At 41.0% G+C, this 20,189-nt stretch overlaps 1 protein-coding gene and 2 non-coding genes across 3 annotated transcripts in view; 1 reads left to right on the top strand and 2 right to left on the bottom strand.

Annotated features, from left to right (window-relative positions):
• LOC124593968 (galactosylgalactosylxylosylprotein 3-beta-glucuronosyltransferase P-like) overlaps positions 1-18,287 on the top strand; it is a 182,871-nt gene extending 164,584 nt beyond the window's left edge. Inside the window, exon 6 of the mRNA XM_047132317.1 lies at positions 17,889-18,287. Coding sequence (XP_046988273.1) covers positions 17,889-17,996 — 108 coding nt within the window. The 3' untranslated portion in view covers positions 17,997-18,287. The remainder of the gene's footprint in view (positions 1-17,888) is intronic.
• Trnas-cga lies at positions 1,276-1,350 on the bottom strand. Its single transcript has one exon. It is a non-coding gene; the product is annotated as a tRNA-Ser (tRNA).
• Trnas-cga lies at positions 1,577-1,651 on the bottom strand. The gene has a single exon. It is a non-coding gene; the product is annotated as a tRNA-Ser (tRNA).
• Positions 18,288-20,189: the final 1,902 nt, after the last annotated feature.

Here is a 20,189-nt window from a genome sequence, read left to right as displayed (position 1 = left end):
AATAAACCACGGAATAATGTGGATAGAGAGGTAAAAATTGACACACATGCTTGGAATGACATGGGGTTTTATTAGAACCAAAAAAAAAAGTATTGCTAGACGCGTGAAAGATCTCTTGCACGCGTCGTTTGGTGATGATCGTGTGCTCAGGCGCCACTTTTGTCATGCTTGGCCTCCCAGGTCCCCAGACCGCAGTCTGTGCGATTATTGGCGTTGGGGTTACTTGAAGTCACCAGTGTATCGTGATAAACCGACATCGCTAGGGATGCTGAAAGGCAACATCCGACGCCAATGCCACACCATAACTCCGGACATGCTTTACAGTGTTGTTCACAACATTATTCTTCGACTACAGCTATTATTGAGGAATGTTGGTGGACATATTGAGCATTTCCTGTAAAGAACATCATCTTTGCTTTGTCTTAATTTGTTATGTTAATTATTGCTATTCTGATCAGATGAAGCGCCATCTCTACGACATTTTTTGAACGTTTGTATTTTTTTGGTTCTAGTAAAACCCCATGTCATTCCAAGCATGTGTGTCAATTTGTACCTCTCTATCTACATTATTCCGTGATTTATTCAGTTTTAGAATTTATACTGACTTTTTCATCACCCGGTACTTGGCATACGGGAAAGTTCTGTATATGCCTGCATTGAGACTGCTGCTGTTGTCAGGATGATAGAGCATGGGGTGCACTGGATGTGGCCGATCGGCGCACAGCGCGCTGGTGATGCAACAAGAATTTACTACAGTGAAGTTTACACTCGTATATTCTTCCCTGTGGCGTGCCCAGGACAAAGACTGTGCAATGCATGGCCTCATAACCTGCTGCCGCTGTCTCAGCGATCTTCAGAGGCCTTTGCATGCCTCGCTGGCGGACGGCGTGACTAATACAACAAGTCCAGAATGAGATTTTCACTCTGTAGCGGAGTGTGCGCTGATATAAAACTTCCTGGCAGATTAAAACTGTGTGCTGACCCGAGGCTCGAACTCGGGACTTTTGCCTTTCGCGGGCAAGTGCTCTACCAACTGAGCTACCCAATCACGACTCACGCACTGTCCTCACAGCTTTACTTCTGCCAGTACCTCGTCTCCTACCTTCCAAACTAAACAGAAGCTCTTCTGCGAAACTTGCAGAACTAGCACTCCTGAAAGAAAGGATATTGCGGAGACATGGCTTAGCCACAGCCTGGGGGAAGTTTTCAGAATGAGATTTTCATTCTGCAGCGGAGTCTGCGCTGATATGAAACTTCCTGGTAGATTAAAACTGTGTGCCGGGCCGAGACTCGAACTCGGGACCTTTGCCTTTCGCGGGCAAGTGCTCTACCAACTGAGCTACCCAAGCACGACTCACGCTCCGTCCCCACAGCTTTACTTCTGCCAGTACCTCGTCTCCTACTTTCCAAACTTTACAGAAGCTCTTCTGCGAACCTTGCAGAACTAGCACTCCTGAAAGAAAGGATATTGCGGAGACATGGCTTAGCCACAGCCTGGGGGAAGTTTCCAGAATGAGATTTTCACTCTGCAGCGGAGTCTGCGCTGATATGAAACTTCCTGGTAGATTAAAACTGTGTGCCGGGCCGAGACTCGAACTCGGGACCTTTGCCTTTCGCGGGCAAGTGCTCTACCAACTGAGCTACCCAAGCACGACTCACGCTCCGTCCCCACAGCTTTACTTCTGCCAGTACCTCGTCTCCTACTTAACAAACTTTACAGAAGCTCTCCTGCGAACCTTGCAGAACTAGCACTCCTCAAAGAAAGGATATTGCGGAGACATGGCTTAGCCACAGCCTGGGGGAAGTTTCCAGAATGAGATTTAAACTCTGCAGTGGAATGTGCGCTGATATGAAACTTCCTGGCAGATTAAAACTGTGTGCCGGGCCGAGACTCGAACTCAGGACCTTTGCCTTTCGCAGGCAAGTAGTCTACCAGCTCTACTAGCTCAGTTGGTAGAGCACTTGCCCGCGAAAGGCAAAGGCCCCGAGTTCGAGTCTCGGCCTGGCACACAGTTTTAATCTGCCAGGAAGTTTCAATACAACAGTTTCTGCATAGGAAAGCGGCTACATGTCACCAGAGCACTCTCGTATAGTACATCGAGATTGTCGTAGCGGTCCCTTATCAGTTAGAGGGCCCGCACAACAGACAAGCAAGGTGGGCTACCGACATCCCTTCAAGAGCCCGCCAGTGGATCTAAAAAATCAGCAGACTTCCCGCATAAACACGGCACTACTTCGTGAAAAGCCATGTGACAAAGATCCACCAATTGAAACTAATGTGACTACGTGTAGTACTCCGCCGAGCCAGACCGGCAGTGTGTACCTACAGCTAGGACAGCTCCGGCCAATACCTACGCCGGCTCTAGCCTAGTAGACACTCGTTGTAGCCTTCAGTAGAAAGTTGTATCATGACGCCACTTTGTAATTGTATAGAGTAGTATTTTGGTTATTATTTCTTTTTATTGTCTTGTACTTTTATCTGGCTTTTGTCACCACAAGAATTGTTGCGCTTCTTGTTGTTCTTGTGTTTGGAAATTAGTATAAGCCAAGAAGGCGTTTCAGTTAAATGCAGTGTGTTCAAATTTGATCGTTAGTTCTTTCCTGCCCACCGTAGGGCACTACAGAGAGATAGTGTTCACAGAAACTCTCGGCAGATCTGCACAGTGTGAGATGAACTACGGTGCAGCCTTTCCACCAAGGAATGCTGGGGATGCCGGTGACTGCCGACTACGAGTAGTTAGGGGCAGCAGCGGTTAGTGTGCCTCCCGAACACTACGACAGGTGGCGTGTGCGCCGAACACTACCATTTTGGTTCAGTAAGCGGGAGATAGGGTTTACAAGTCTTCACGTCTGTGGCTGCGAGGCCGACACCTCACAATGATCAAGATCAGCAGACAGACAGCTGGCAGTCCTAAAGGCAGAAGTCGTCTCGGTGAACAGCTGCAGCATACCACAGGCTCAGCCTCAAAGCTGGTGTACAGAAACGTAAACAGGTTCAGGCTCGGAAGCCTGGGTGTTTATCAGTGCTCATCTGTGACAGTGATGTTTTTACTGGCCGGTGATGACCGAATGTGGCCCGATTTTCGGGGCTCGTCAGTAGTCTTCATTATCTCTCTATTTTGCGAGAATGGCTTTCATGGCTTCATCTTGCTGCCTTTTCGTCAGTGTTCTTGAGAAAATTTTACTTTCTCTTGCGAAATCAAGCTGTGCTGTTAGAAGGAAGGTCTTTCTTCTCTTCTTTGAGGTCATGATGCTCATTTTATGATTCCAGGCTCTCACTCACGGGGCAATATCTTCTCGGTTTGTTCTGCTTTTCGCTGAATTCCCTTTCTACCTGTTTGTTGTTTTGATTGCGCAATGGGCCACTGAGCTGGCTCGCGTTGGCTTGGTACTGGCTGCAGAGGACTTCCAGAAGAATTTACATTTGCCTGTAATACATTTCTGCTGTGTGGCAACACTCTGCATCAGATTCGGTATATCCCTATGACTGCCACTTCTTGCTGTGCCCCGCCATGTGCTTCAGCAACGAATATTTCTTTATCACAGAAAGGTTTCAGATTTCTTTTTAGAACCGCACCAAGAGCAAATTATTAATATTCAATGGAAAGGAATCTTTCAACAGATTTCTTCCCATTAATATACAGCAGTATACTCAGAAACTTTTGCACGTAATGTGTTTTGTTTCATTTGCTTGCAGAAAAACAAAGTTGCAGTATTAATATCTTTAATCATTTCTTCGGTGTTAATTTCACACATAAAGTCTAAAATATATACTGTATAATCTGTGATATTTCTTTACGGATTGAAGTACTAGAGCAGTTTAAGGATCATCTGACCCACTGTTAAAATTTCCTCGAAGAGGTAGCTAATCTAATAAACCGCCACAGTTAGCTGGCAGCTATTTTTCATTGATAGACCTTTTGCTATTATGCTACCTCATTACTTCAATTAAACGTTAATCACCCTACTACTAGGTTTAATAGACGTCTATTCTTCATAACTATTATGTAGCATTGATACCTATTTCTAAGTGAAACTCGTAGGACTTTGTATGGTGGCTACCGAGGAGCGTTGCCTTTGCTACAGCTGGCTGCTAAGCATTTCGTGTTGGCACATGGGATATAGCAACAAGTGCTCAAAATACGGAAAAACGGAAGAGACGTACTCGACGAAATCTGCATCGTGCAACAGTAATACCTGGCGTTGTCAGGACTGTGTCACCACCCCGGGATAAGAGCGCATTTAAGCCATACAATCAATAGCTGTGTAACAGAGCAACAAATGCCCCTGGAGCCATATAAATAGCTGTGAATTTTGAGGCAGATGTATTCAGAGTCCAGGAGCACCACCACGATGCCAGGGTTATGCTAGATGAGGTGACAAGGCGCCGCCAGCTGCAGCAGTGGGTTCGAGACTGGGTTGGGCCAGCTACCTCTACCATTGAGTCTCCATGTGGGACTTGGTACCACAGCTCCAGACACCTGCCAGATGTCAGTGGATGATAGTCCCCCCTCATCTCTGTGCTGGACCCGAGTTGGCCCTTAGTCGCCAGAGGCTCGCCGAGCAAGAGCAGACCACAGTCACAGCAAGAAGAAGAAACATGGCCTTAGCCCACTGGCAGAACTCTGGCAATTGTTCAGCCTGAAGTCAACGACATAGGGTAATGACGAGTGTACCTCTTTTCTGGGGCAGAAGCCACCCACCAGCAACCTTTCGGTGATGGCCGACCTGCCATTACTGATACAGGAGTGACTGTCTCACATTGTACACAAGACGTATCATTGAAGTCTAATAAAATATTGCTCTAGCCACCATAACACGAAGGTGGCTAGAGAGCTAATGTTACCACCAACATATTGCAGAGCTTGAACCAGCCCCCACAGTGTGACTTCCGAACCACAACTTACAACCGGCATCCTTGAATTTAGAATATGCCTCACTGCAGGTGTGCTTTTCAATCTATACATGCTAAGCTGAGTGCAGTATTTCTCTTTTGACGTTGTTTGACTGCAATGTCACGTCAAGTTAGTGAGATTTGTAGGGGGTTGAGCTGCATTTGTAAATTCAGTATGTGACAGGTGAATGCAGTTGGTATTTTTGAGAAGACATGAATTTCAGTGATAGCCTTCAACTGGTTGATTTGGGCAATATGGGTGTCACGAGCAAGGGGTGTGGCTCAATATCTAGTAGAATACATCATCTAAAACTTGCAGCGCATGTACTGCGGAAATGCGAAGCTCTATTGATGTCCAGTTTTCCCAGTATGGAATGGTAATGAGGGGCTCGTATTTTTAGTCAATCAATTTGTGAGTTAAAGAGCATTTCGCTCTCATTTAAGTACATGGCCGAATGAGACAGCCTTCCAGGAATTGTCAAACGAATCCTGTCGTCCAGGACCGAGTGCCACAAAGAGCACAGATTCGCCACGAGAAGGGGAAATTCACAGGCGTCTATTGTGCTGAATGAGGCCAGGCTTACCAGGCCTAAGCGCTGTAGTGTGCGAGTGAGACAGACGAGAACCTACGTCGTAGGGAAACCCCACTTAGGAGGTGTTTGTGCCCGGGAAGGGTTATCAATGTTAAATATGGAGGACCTAAGATCCACCTTAAAGGGAAACATTTATGAGAACTATTTAAATCTGTAGTAATTCAGGGAATGAGCCACAGTAATTTTAGTCTACAATCTTTTATAAATTTTTATGGTGGTCCCAATGAAATCTGAATATTGATCATGTCTATAATAGTTTAGGATTTACTGTTAAAGAGGAATTAACAAGTTTTGTAAAAAAGACCTGAATACTAAAATCTGAACGATTTGGTCGATCTCAACGAAAGACATTTCAAATAAAAGATCATCATTAAAACGATAAATGTTGTAAATATCAACTCTGTAACTTTATTTGTTTAAAATATATAGTGAATTTAAATTGTCATTATTTTCAGTTAAGCATCAGATCATCATGTCCTCCACACAGAACACATTGAACAATGACCGCATGACACCTTATTGAATCATTAGGTAATAGACTATTTGCTGTTAAGTTTAGTGCATAATAGTTACTTTTGTTCTTTATTTATTAATCAGAAAGGACTTTGGTGCACGGCTACTGGCCGTGACAGTCAACGTTAAGATGGGAATTGTATTGGTTTTATGTAAAAAAATTTGGCGTGTATTATGAATTGGCTTCAGGGAAGGAAAGTGCACTAGTCAGTTCAGCGTCGATGTTCGGCACGCGGTTGACGCGGCCGGCTACGGGCAAAATGACAGTTCGAATTGGGCAGCGAAAGTGGACAGTCAGTCCTTAGGTAGCTAGGAAGTGAAACGTCTTAGAAAATTTCACGTTGTGTGGTATCGCGGGACATAGTCTCTGAGCCGTGAGCAGCTGCGCGCCTGGTGTGAACTCTAACTTTTCGCGTAGATAACGAGGTGGAGTATTGGACTTGTATTTCGCGATGAGATTGTAAATGATCGAACTGTGTGAAATGGATATGCACTCGAGTGTAACAGTAACTGTTAATACGACCACTTTCGCTATTAGTTTGTTTTCTGAATAAACATTATTCTAACCAAGTCGCAACTGTGTGGCCTACGTCATTTACGGGTCGTCAATGTAATTCCAGATATTATTATTATTGTTATTATGTGTTATATTAACTTTACTTGTTTCATACAATTTTGCAAACTTTTCATCAGCCAAACAACTTAACCAAAGAGTCACAAGTGTCTAATTTTGAGCGTGTAATGCGACTCGTGTGGTTCAACCCATACAAGAGTTTGAGGCAAGACATTTCGAAGGAGAGGAGCCGCATGTGAGCCTGAACATCTTTGGTACGTTTGCTCACAACTGGGGGCTCGTCCGGGTAAGGAATTTGGAAAGTTTAATTGAACGATAGGAATCTTGTAAAGTGTCGGAAGAGGATTGGATTATGGAAAGTGTTAGTTGCGGAATATGAATCTGGAAAGTTTTAGAATTGGATTTGAAGTCTGCGAGGTGTTTCCAAAATTAATTTCTGAACTTCGATAGGCAGGACCTCCCGTAAAATTTAAATGTGAGATCGGTTCAGGACGGAATAATAGGTTTCTTTAATAGTTTTGAATCTGTGGTCTAGGTCCCAATTCTGTGGCAGTTTAGGCAGTTTGCGTGGGACTCTGAGCTACGAATTTTGCAACAGTTTTGCGTATCGAGTTTTAGAAGTGCTTACGAGTGATGAAAAAGTAACGCGGAAGAAGAGGCGACATCGAAAATACGTGGTTCCAGCCAGAAGCGGCATCTTCAACGACGACTCACGGCGCAGTGGCGGTTGCAGTACCACCTCGGAGGCTACGAGATCTTAAGCATCGGCTTCAACTGCAACATCGGCAGAAATACCATGTCAGTACTATCCAGCACGACAAAGATAAGTACCTGAGCTGATAGCGAAATTATGTATGATTCTGTAGCTCAATCGCCAACAATAGACGTCGCTAATATTAAGCAGTCGGCCAGTTTGTGTGGGTCCGAAACTACTACCGAGTCGCTTAGCCCGATGTCGGAGCGGGAGAGCGTGATCGGAGGTGAATTTAGTGGGGCAAATATTCAGAAATCTGGCAAGGAAGATGAATTTGGGGTAGACATGATGTCGCAATTAATGCAAATGATAAGAGGATTGGGATCCAAAACTGATTCTGTTAAATCCGATATGGGTGACATAAATTTTAAAAAATGATTCTGTTCAATCTGAAACAGCTTCGGTTGTGAAAGACGAAGTAGGTAAAATTGCTAGTAGAATCGAGGAATTGATAGACGAAAAATTAAAAACTATTGGTGATGAAATGGGCAAACTTTCTGATGAAGCTGGGATACTTGACTCTAAGGTAAATAAAGCGAAGAAAAATTTCTGTGATAAGGTGGAGAAGTTGCTGACAGATATGGGAGGCCACGTAAGAAATTGTATGTGTAAGCAAGATGGTATAGAAAATTCTATAGAGGTACTAACAGCGGTAACGATTATGGTGATGAAGGTGATGATGGAGAAAATTGTTAAGGAGGTTAATGAGGGCGGCGTAGCATTAGCCTCGTCAGCTGTTGACGAGTTCGTGTGCATATCGGTGGATATTGGTGAATTATTTTTGAAGGAAGGTAGTCATGATGTTTGCGTGCTGAAGTTATTAAAGCCGGCCACTGTGGCCGAGCGGTTCTAGGCACTTCAGTGTGGAACCGCGCTGCTGCTGCGGTCGCAGGTTGGAATCCTGCCTCGGCCATGGATGTGTGTGATGTCCTTATGTTAGTCAGGTTTAAGCTGTTCTAAGTCTAGGGGACTGATGACCTCAGATATTAGGTCCCATAGTGCTTAGAGCCATTTGAACCATTTTTTGATGTTACGAAGGTTGAAGCTGCTGGTATTGATACTTTAGAGGAAGAAATCTGTGCATACGTTTCTAATAATGGAGGTGAACCCGAAATTCTGGATGGAGTTTGAGAATGGATGTGGATCTGAATTTGATGTGCGATCTGAAATTAATGTGGCGCAGGAGTGTGTAGGAGAGGAAAAGGTATTATGCTCAGGTTTAAATCAAAACGCAGCGGAATTTAATGGTACTGTTGATTTTGAAGTTGCACGATGCTGTAGCTACAATTTATGTGATGTAACGGCAGAGGATGGTGTAACTATGAACGGTTCTTATATTGGTGATTTGCCGATGGACGTAAGTGAGGTTTTATGTAGCAAGTTGAATGACTTATCAGCGGGTGTCGAAAGTGCTGTTTGTGAAAGTGTTTGTAATGACATGGAAGTAAAACGTAGTGCTTTATTTTATGATAATGATTTTTAGCTACTAAAGTAAATAATTTTAAGGGAGAATACAATGTGTTTGATTCTAATGTAGAAACTGATATTTGGACAGAAAGATATCTTAAGGAGGAATGAGATTTTACTGGAACTGATTGGCGATGGAATGGTAGAACATTATAGCGTCGTTTGTGGACTCGAGATAAGTTTAATATACTGAGAAGTCTAGAAGGGAGAAAAAATTAAAATAGGCCGAAAGAAGCATTTATTGAATTATTTTGAGACCATTATGTAATTCAGGGGTGACTCAAAGAGGATATACGTACTCTGGAGATGAAAGAGAAGGGACGAGACCTAAAGAATGATTTATTAAGGGAACAGTGTTTAGAGCGATAGGAAATGATTAACGTTCAGCCTATCATTGTAATAAAGCAATTGACGAGAAAGTAGGCACACTGCTTGATTCTGGAAGTAATGTGTCGGCAGTGTCAAGAGGTTTTGTATATAGGGCAAAGAATAAGAAATTAGTATTACTACCTGTAAATAGTGTAAAAATTAAAACGGCAGTTGGGGGTTTAAGTCAGCTGATAAGGCTATAAGTGCTATTGGAATTCAAGTACGAAGAGAATCATTTTAGTATAAGATGCTTTGTAGTGAATGCACTTGTAAATAATGTGGCGCTGGGAACGGATTTCTTATGTAAATATAAAACTTCGTTTCACTGTGTGGGAAGGGGTTTGGATTTTGAAATTGAGGGTGCAAAAAAAAAAGTAAAATTTAAGAATCTTTTGACGGGGAACAACCACACTGGGCACACCATAATTACACATGGTTGAGATGAAGAAAACAATATGTGTGGCAGGATAAAGGAAATGGTAGAAGCAGTCGAGGGTACATCGGAGGTAGAGAGAAAGCAGTTATGTGAATTGCTGTGCCGTTATGAGGACACATTTGTGATCGTCCCGGTAAAGTAACAGACTTTGAATATTCCATTAAAGTGAAGCCGCACGAGCCAGTTAAGTGCAAGCATTGTATTATTGCTATTCCTGATCGGGAAGCCGTCAGGGCCAGGTAAAGGAAAATGCTAGAATGGGATATTATAGAGCAGTGTAGGAGCAATTATTGTAATCGCATTGTAATTTTAAAGAAAAAAGACAAATTGGTTAGAATCATGTTAGATGCGTGTAAGATCAATAAGGTAACTGTGAGAGAACTCGACGAGCTTGGTAATATGGAGGAACTGCTGTAAAACTTCAGGAACATAAAACTGATGTCTGGCATTGACTTGACCTCAGGTTTTTGGCATACCCATTGGCAGACGAAAGCAGACTTTACACAGCTTTCTTATTCGAAGTACGAAGCTACCGGTTTCAGGTTGCACCGTTCGGCCTCAAGGTTTCAGTGGCTGTATTTGTGAGAACGCTAAGCCGTATCTTAGGAGAACGCTTAATGAGTAAGTTGGTGATATAAGTGGACGACCTTTCCATAGCGACGGAACCCTGGTACGAACACTGTAAATTGGTGGAGGAAGTGCTTATGTCCTTCAGATGAGGTGGGATGACGTTAAAGATTGCCAAATGCGAATTTTTTCCTAGCGGAAATTCAGTTTCAAGTACACAGTCTTACATCTGAGGGAATTTTACCGAGTACTGCGAAACTAAAATCAATCACGGATTGTAAAAGGACAACCAACAGAAAACAATTAACATAGTACCTCGGATTATGTGAGTTTTATCGAAAATTCTCGGGGGATAGAGGAATGAATAACTCAAACCCCGGCATGACACTTCGACACTTCCGTTCTGTTTGTCGTCAGACCGTTCAGCTTATGGGATAGGCTGCGAAATCTTCCAAGAAAAACAAATCGGCGGGATGGTAGAACACCGGAGTGTGGCTTTCGCCATCCGCATACTCAACAATCACGAATGAGGATACAGCATATCAGAGAAGGAGCTGCTTGCAATCGTGTATGGATTCAAAAAGTTCCGTAGGCATTTGGAAGGTAGAGAGGCTACAGTGCCATCTGGGCATAAGGTCCTTAGCTTTCTGCAAGACTGTAGAATACTAAACGACCCTTTGATGCGCTGGGAAATGTTCCTGCAGCAATTTAGTTACTAGATACGCTACATTAAAGGGACCGAGAATTGTACTGCCGATGTTCTGTCGCAGCTACCCGTTGGAGAGGAAGACAATGGAAGGGAGGAGACAAAGAACGAATTTTAGCTGCTGTATATGAAAGCAGTTCCGGGGGAAAAGGAAATTCATGCGGTCTGCCGGAATATGCGGGGAGCGCAAAACTGTACTGAAGAACATCAATATAAGATTATTTGGAGGGGTAATTTGCAATGTTTTATTTCAGGATTTATTGTAGCTTGTTTGTCGTTTCGTCGCATAAGGATTTTTGTTTTGTTCTTTTTTTCTTTGGCATAGGGTCTGAGCAGTTGTAAAAAGATAGTTTAGACACATATTTCGGGGCGAGGAGGTAGGAGAACTTGATTATCTGGTGAACGGTATCAAGTCAAAATTAGTGTACAGTATGCGTATAAATTATGTTTTGGGGGGTATATAAGGGATTTATTTATGTGTATGTGTGTGTTTAGGCTTTAGTTTTTCGATATTTTTGTTGTAATTTCCAAGTTACAAGATATGGTCACGCAAATCTGGGTGCATGCAGGTCGGAGAATTTTGGAAAGTGAAAATTAATCATGCTTATCTAGGAAGACAGATGTGCGTTTATCTAAGAGAATATTTTGGGGGAATAATTTTTTGTTGTATGGAGTAACGATTTGTGTACGCAGCTTCACTGCGCGGAATTAAACGAGTGAGATTTGTTCATATTTGTTGTTAGTTTTGAGTCCAAAATTAAAAGAATACATTAATTAGTCGATGAAGTCGATTGGAAATCTGTGACGAGATGCATGTCTCTAGAGGGACTTCCATAACATGTCACGTGTCAAAATCATTGAAGAAGTTACGAGCATCTTGCAAACGCTGTAAATCAATTGCTTACTGTGTAGTATAGATGTGTTTGTATCGATTCCACAGGGGGAAGTGTTTAGTGTAAATCTAGGTGGTTTCGGAAAGTGTTTGTTTTCTGGTATCTACACGCGATTCGAATTTCATCAGATTTGTTCCCCCAAAACCATTCCAATCGCATACAGAGCCATACAGAATTTCGGTGGGGTACTCCGATCTGAATCTGTGGAGCGCCGCTAGAGAATGCGTTGTGAGGAAAAAGTTGTGTGACAGGGAGCACAGTGACTCTGATATTTCTGCAGCATTTCAATAGACAGTCGATTTTGATAAATGTACAATTTTATTTGGCGTTTAATTAATATGCCGTAATTCGTAGTTTATGTCAGATATAAGTTTCTTTAAATTTAAAGCATGCTGCATCAACACCACTACAAATAATTACACTATTGATCTGATGCTTAGGATATTTATGTTATTGTATTATGAATTTGTGTTTTGTAAATTTGAGTGCTACTTTATAACATATATGGCACGCCAACATGTTATTAAATGGCGGTGTGTGAGTTAACAAAAATTTCGCTCTAATGTAATTACTGTATATGGCTGAAAGAAACAGCCTTCCAGGAATTGTCAAACGAATCCTGTCGTCCAGGACCGAGTGCCTCAAAGAGCACAGATTCACCACGAGGAGGGGAAACTCACAGGCGTCTATTGTGCCGAATGAGGCCAGCTTTATCAGGCCTAAGCGCTGTAGTGTGCGAGTGAGACGGACGAGAACCTACGTCATAGAGAAACCCCACTTAGGAGGTGTTTGTGCCCATGGAGGCTTACATTGTTAAATATGGGGGACCTAGGATCGGCCCAAAAGGGAAACATTTATGAAAACTATTTAATTCCTTAGTAATTCAGGGAATGAAGCCACAGTAATCTTAATCTACAATCTTCCATAAATTTTCATGATGATTCCAATGAAACTTGAATATTGTTAATATCTATAATAGTTTATGATTTACTGTTAAAGTGAAATTAACAAGTTTTGTAAAAACGACCTGAATACTAAAATCTGAACGCTTTGGTCGATCTTAACGATCGACATTTCAAATAAATGCGCATCATTAAAATGATAAATGTTGTAAATATCAACTCTGTAACTTTATTTGCTTAAAATATATAGTAAATTTAAATTGTCAGTATTTTCAGTTAAGCATCAAAACATCATGTCCTCCACACAAAACACATTGAACGATGACAACATGACATCGTATTGAAACATTAGGTAATAGAAAATTTGTTGTAAAGTTTAGTGCATAATAGTTACTTTTGTTCTTTATTTATTTACCAGAAAGCACTTTGGTGCAAGGCTACTGGCCGTGACATTCAACGTTAAGAAGGAAATTGTATTGGTTTTATGTAAAAGAATTTAACGTTTATTATGAAACGGCTTCAGGGAAGGAAAGTGCACTAGTCAGTTCAGCGACGATGTTCGGCACGTGGGTGACGCGGCCGGATACGGGCAAAATGACAGTTCGGATTGAGAAGCGAAAGTGGAAAGTCGGTCCTTAGGTAGCTAGGAAGTGAAAAGTCTTAGAAAATTTAACGTTGTGTGGTATCGCGGGACTTAGTCTCTGATCCGTGAGCAGCTGCGCGCCTGGTGTGAACTCTAACTATTCGCGTAGATAATGAGGTGGAGTATTGGACTTGTATTTCGCGATGAGATTGCAAATGATCGAACTGTGTCAAATGGATATGAGCTTGGGTGTAACAGTAACTCCAAATCCGACCACTTTCACTATTAGTTTGTTTTCTGAATAAACATTATTCTAACCAAGTCGCAACTGTGTGGCCTACATCATTTGTGGGTCGTTAATGTAGTTCCCGATAATATTATTACTGTGATTATATGTTATATTAACTTTGCTTGTTTCATATAATTTCGCAAACTTGCCATCAGGCAGAAAATTTAAGCAAAGGGCCACAAGTATCTCATTTAGGGCGTGTGATGCGACACGTGCGGTTCAACTGTAGACGAGTTTGAGCCAAGGCATTTCGACGAAGTGAAACCGCATGTGAGCCTGAACATCTTTGGGATGTTATCTCGCAAATAGATTGTAATAACACTTACAAAGTATACTTTTTGTGCAAACACACACTTTTTTAAATTGAATAAGGGCTATTGACGTTAACAAACTAAAATTTGGGTACGTTATAACGTCGGTTATGTTTGTCACAGGATTCTGTTGTGAGTCGTTTTCAAAATATTTTATTTTGGGAAGCTCCCACACCGACACTTGTTTGTCCCATACAATCTGTGTAACTGCTACATACGATGTTATGATGGCTTAAAGTGTTCTCGTGTGTTCCTCGAGTGCATTGCGTCTTTCTAGTCAGTTAGTGTGTCACAGTCCAAGCAACATGTCGTGAGTAGACTATGGTATTTACCAATGCGGAAGAAGCCGACATGCTCATGATGTATAGAGCATGTAGAAAGAATGCAGCTCGTTCTTGTACAGTATATGCGGCAAGATATCCCAGTACACGTGCAAACAGACACCTTTTTTAATTCAATAAGGGCTATTGACGCTACCAAAATAAAATTTGGGTAAGTTAAAATACCGGTTATGTTTGTCACAGGATTCTGTTGTCAGTCGTTTTCAAAATATCTCATTTTGGGAAGCTCCCACACCGACACTGCAATTATTTATCGACCTCTCCGACCAGTTACGTGGAAGTGGTAGTGTAAGTTCATCCACATATTAGCTTCCGGCAAACCACACGAGGTATTGGCATGAGTCAGGTAAGTGATGTATGTATTCTCCATCGACGAAGGCTCCATCCCTATCCCATCACTCTCCATCAAGAGCAGCATGGAAACGATTAGGAGAATCGTGTTAAATTCTGTACATGGGCATTAAGACAGGATACTCCAGGGGTATCATATATCTTGTTTAGTGGTGCAACCACACTTACCAGTCTTGGCCAGGCAAGCCGCCAAACCGTGCACTATTGTTCTATTGACAATTCCCTTTGCCTTCGTCAGGTGGATATCAGTGTCCGTGGTGTGTAAACGTGTGATGTGCGATAGTGACGCTTCAGCTCATAGGCCTATTTTTCATAGAGGGAACACTGAAAGCTCACAAGTATCGCAGACTCTTAACAGACCATCTTCCTTGGATGTTAAAAGATGTTCCTCTGCAGACTAGGAGGAACCTGTAGTACCAAAATGACGGCTGTTCAGCCCATAGTGCACGACGTACTTACAGCATGTCTTCACGAATTGTTTCCAAATCGTTCGACAGGTCGCATAGGACCTGTACCTCGACCAGCCCGTTTCCTAGATTTGGCGCCTGTTGAGTTCTTTTTCTTTGGGGAAAGCTGAAAGACGCTGGCTCCCAAGACATACCAACTACACCCGATGACATGCAAAGATTTATTACTGCAGCATGCTCGGACATCTCCGCTGAAATGCTAGCACATGTGCAGCAGTCATTCCACACAAATTAGAAGCTTGTATTACTGCAGCCGGCGGTCAGTTTGAACACAACCTGTGACGTTCAGTTGTCTCGGTACTGATCGGCATCTACATAACTAGTATAAGCACTTCTGGTGATTTTTAGTGTGGGCTACAACAAGTGTTGTACAAGGGACGGTGTGAGAACTTTTCAAAATACGATATCTCGTAAACGACTCGCACATGAATGCTGCAACAAACACCAGTTACATTCTAATTTGCCCTACATTTAGTTTGTTCACACAGAAACTACACTTTCTAAGTATCATTACGATCTGTTGATTGGATAGCAATAGGAGCCCCTCATTACCAATCCATTCTCTGGAAACTGCACACCAAAAGCATTTTCAATTTCCGCAATATATAAATGCAAGTTTCAGGTGATTCACCATGTATAAGCTGTGAACCTTGATTAGTGATTCAGTAGGTGAAGATAAGTGTAATCATTGTTTCCGTATCATCATGGGCAACCACTCACACGAGAGCACGTAAGTTTTAGTTAGTAGTAATATGATAGTATTAAGGTCAACTGTTCTGTTGATTTTGTTTTATGCAGAGCAAGGTACATGGCTCGGTATTGAAGCATATAACGCAGTGAGAAGCATAAAATAGTGCTGTGTCATCTTCTGTATATGGCTTCCCACTCTTCTTCTGCTGAATGGCTTTATACACATCTTTTCACATTACTTCTACAATACCATTATTTTCATTATCCACTACCTGGGTTTCTCATTGATGTGTGGAACTGTACAATCATGGCGAGGAAAATTCTGATAGAGTGGAGTAATGAGAAAAGGAGAAAACGACCAAATAGCACAAGCATTGACTTATAGGCAGACACACAAAACGGAATTAAAACTTCACTAGCTTCTGCACAAGTCCTTTAACAAGCTGGTGCACACACAACACATACAGACACACAGATGTACATAATAAATACTTACACACACACACACACACACACACACACACCTAAACATACTTAAACACACCTCTCCAGCTGTACTGTGCCCACAGAACATATTGTATGTTCAATTAGAATTATTATGTGTGTCTGTCTGTGTGTGTGTGAGTGTGTGTGTGTGTGTGTGTGTGTGTGTGTGTGTGTGTGTGTGTGTGTGTATGTGCTCGAGCTCGTTAAGAGATTCACTCTTTTTGTGTGCCTGTCCATGATTAAATACCTCTGCTATCTGGGGAGTTGTTTCCTTTACTCCTAAATTATTTATGAATCATACACACATTTATAAAAATCTTTTAATGCCTGTGCAGGTTTCTCTCATTTGTTAGTAACTGTGTCACCTGTAATATTAATTGATGAAACGTGGTATGTACAAAGCATATGCTTTGTTTTACTTCATACTTTTTTCTGTTACAATATTTTCAATTTTCCTCGTTTACATCTACTAAGTTTTGGCTATTTACGTACTCCGTCTCTTCAGTCCTGTCTGGTACCCTTTATCCAGCCAATACCTGGTTGGAAATGATATCGTCCATCTCCTATTTTACAGATAACCAACAATACCTGCATATAGGCGATTACTACAGTGGGGTCACCATTCCTAAAGGGATTGTAATGCTGTTGCCAGGCCCTCACTCCACCCCCTCCCTTCCCTGGGCTGGAGTCTGTGCACCAATTCAGTTTCCGATTATATTTGATCATATAATTAATTGTGACATCGTGTTACATAGTGTTGGCACATCATGTGTCTGACATCAGATGTAGAAACCAGCCCAGTATTTAAATAGGTGAATGTGGAAAACCACCGAAAAACACACCCAGGTTGTTTGACATGGTAGTCCCCATTACTCATCCATGACGTCGGTACGATAGAGGAACAGTGGGACGTTCCTTGTCCTGGAATTGGGCGCTTTTATGCACATGGATTTCAGCACTGGTAAATTATTGTAACTCCCTATTTTTAAAAATTCCCTTCATAGACAGTTACATATTTCTGCCTCATGTGTTTTCTCCTATTTCTGTAGTTACCCAACTGTAACTGTTATGCCTGTATGAAGAACATACAGAATAGTGATTGTTTCAATTGAGTTGTGGTAGAATTTGATTATCAAAATCAGTAGAAACCCATGTTTGCGATCTTGCATCTGAGATGGAACATGGATACCAGACCACTGTTCACCTAGTGCGAAATGGAAAACCGGCTAAAACTGACTCACATTGAGGCTGGCCAGTACGCAGACCAATCATCGTTAATTTTCCTGGGGGGATGTGATCAAGGATCGTTGTACCTCCTTGTCGCAAAGCAGCCGCACATTAGCACAAGGAGCTAACAAGGCAGGTTTATAACTACTGTTTCCATTTAATGATGACGCGTGTTCCATTATTAAGTAAAAAAACCTTCAATAAATATGACGCTGTCATTATTTGTAGTCACTCCATTGCTACTAGTTCATGGATGTTAGGAAACCAGAGATAATTGACACCTATTTTGTTGTACTATATATGGATATGAAAAGATTCACTTCAGATAGACATAAAGTATATACTCTCATATTATTGTAATGTGCTAGATTATTGTTCACAGTTTCTCAGACAGTTGATGATTGCAGAGATAAATTCTTAAAGATATTGCTGGTTCAAGCAAGCACTTTGTGATAATTTCTTTACGTTGTTTTAGGTACTGGTGTGGCACACTCAGACTAAGAAGAATGAACCATCAGCACCTCTAGACATTAAAAAATACAACAACACAAATTTGGTACTTCTGAAAAAACGAACTGTGTAGGGAAGTTCGTTCACCGATGATACAAATGTAGCTAAAGTGCCATTGTAACTTTCAGAATCTATGATTTGAGTGTGTTTTCTGCTGATTTCTTTAACTGCAAGTCACATTACATACTTCTATTTAAGTACTGAAAATTTTGGCACTAAGACGGGAACTGAATATTTTATTGTCAATAAACTCATTCAAATTAAATGAGTTTATATGATAACTTTATCATACATTTAAAAGTTTACATACTGATGCTAAACATAATAAATTCTTCTAAATCAAAGCACACATTCAGTTTTGAACTCTCTTTCTGTGTAGTCCTTCATTTGTAAAGTTTTACTCGTATCACTGCTGTAACAAAACGCTGTCTTTTCTGTAAATTAAAAATCAATAATTATATTAAGAAATTTGTAGCTGTAAACTGTAAAAATATGGACTGAAATGTACCTGCCTGCATACAAGTAAGCTGTCATATGGCTGTAACAATTGCTGCTACGTTGTTAAAAGAGGATGTAAAAAGGAACAGAATATTTCTTTGTAATGTGTCTGTGTGGTGGTGTGTCAAGAGGGAAATGAGGAGAGAGAGAGAGAGAGAGACACATGATAACTGACTATAAAGAGTGTACAACATGCTGGTCAAGGACAAGATCTACTCATAAAAGTATTTTTACTGCAGCTATGCAATACATTAAACATTGAGAGCTGGGAGTTATAGAGTTCAATAGTATATTAATTTTCTTGAAGAAGATATTCTAAAATATTTTTATCATTCAGCCTATCGATACAACCTGCTTTGAACAAGATACAAACACGTAACGTTCTAGTTGTGAGTACCCTTGCTATCGCTCCAGGATTGGCACACTTGTTGATTTTCCATGTGTTTCATATATGGATTCATATAATAATGTGCTGAGTCCTGTAACTGTTTTGTAAGGCTGTCCATTAAGAACACAAACAGTCTGTTAATTCGCTGGTTATTCTATCACTGTACTTTATATCCCTGGAGTTAAGTTTTCCTCAAATTCATAAATACTGTATTATTACCAAATAGTCAAGTACTCAACTTTTGAAACAGCCTTGAAAGCTGATTTCTCATTAGTGTTGGAAAGATGACTGATTGAGAAGTATTTCTCCTAGGAAGGCAGTGAGAGGTTGTAAAGAAACTGACTATGACAGTTATACATACAAGTACTGTCGAAAAATTTGTTTAATTTAGCCTTAGAAATTATTGACATAGAGAACTAAAAGAATGTATCAGACTTTAGTTTTGTACATATTATGGAAATTGTTTCCTAATATGAAACTATAAATACTTCAACAGGTACAATCATACACAATGGCAATATCTCAGGAGATAGGAAGTGGTTTCTCTTGCTTACAACATTTGTTATTGATAACTAAAGAAATGATTAACTCTATTGTAAATTGTAAATGGAAACTAGTTGATGGGAACAGTTGTTTCATGCACCTGAAACATATAAGCAGTTCACAGAATGTGATGTAAACGTTAAACTACTAAACACAACCAATTTTTGTAGATAAATAATTGCTGTTAGCTACAAATAAACTTTAATACATAACATCTAAAGAAGAAGCAAGCCACTAACTACTGGTTGTATGTGCTAGATAAGTACCTCAGTTTACTGAAATCAAAGCTAAAATATTAAATCTTAATTTTCATGGAAGGGAAATGAGGTAAAGGTGTTGGGGACGGAAAGCCAACAAAACATTAAGAGAGGATACCTTGATGCTCAGTGGTGTCAAGGCTTAGAAACCCCCTTGAAGTATGGAAAGGATGCAATTTATATCATCTATGCTACAACAAAACAGACACATGTTTTATCAGCACAGTAACGCAAACTGATTTAATGTGAATAAATTCAACATATCAGAGCTATGAGCAAGAGTTCTTTCGCAAGAGATTTTCATTATACTGGTCCATTAACTTCATACATTGTTCGGTGTCATTTACTGGTATATGTAGAGACCTGATTTAAGTGTGCATGAATGTGCAGTTCTTTACTATCTTTTTCCATTTGGCATCTCAAATTTTATATGAGGAATTAGTCTGGAAATGTGAGTGAAATGGCAGAAATGCGGGATCCAGAAATTCCTGTCCGATCTGTTCAGTTGCAGTATCTCCTCAAGGGCTACCAAAGATGAGACACCGTAAAACTCATTTCATCTTCGTACTATAAGTATGAG

Source organism: Schistocerca americana, chromosome 2 (assembly GCF_021461395.2).
Source record: "Schistocerca americana isolate TAMUIC-IGC-003095 chromosome 2, iqSchAmer2.1, whole genome shotgun sequence".
In the NCBI taxonomy this organism is placed as follows: domain Eukaryota; kingdom Metazoa; phylum Arthropoda; class Insecta; order Orthoptera; family Acrididae; genus Schistocerca; species Schistocerca americana.
This window is presented reverse-complemented; position numbering and strand designations above follow the sequence as displayed.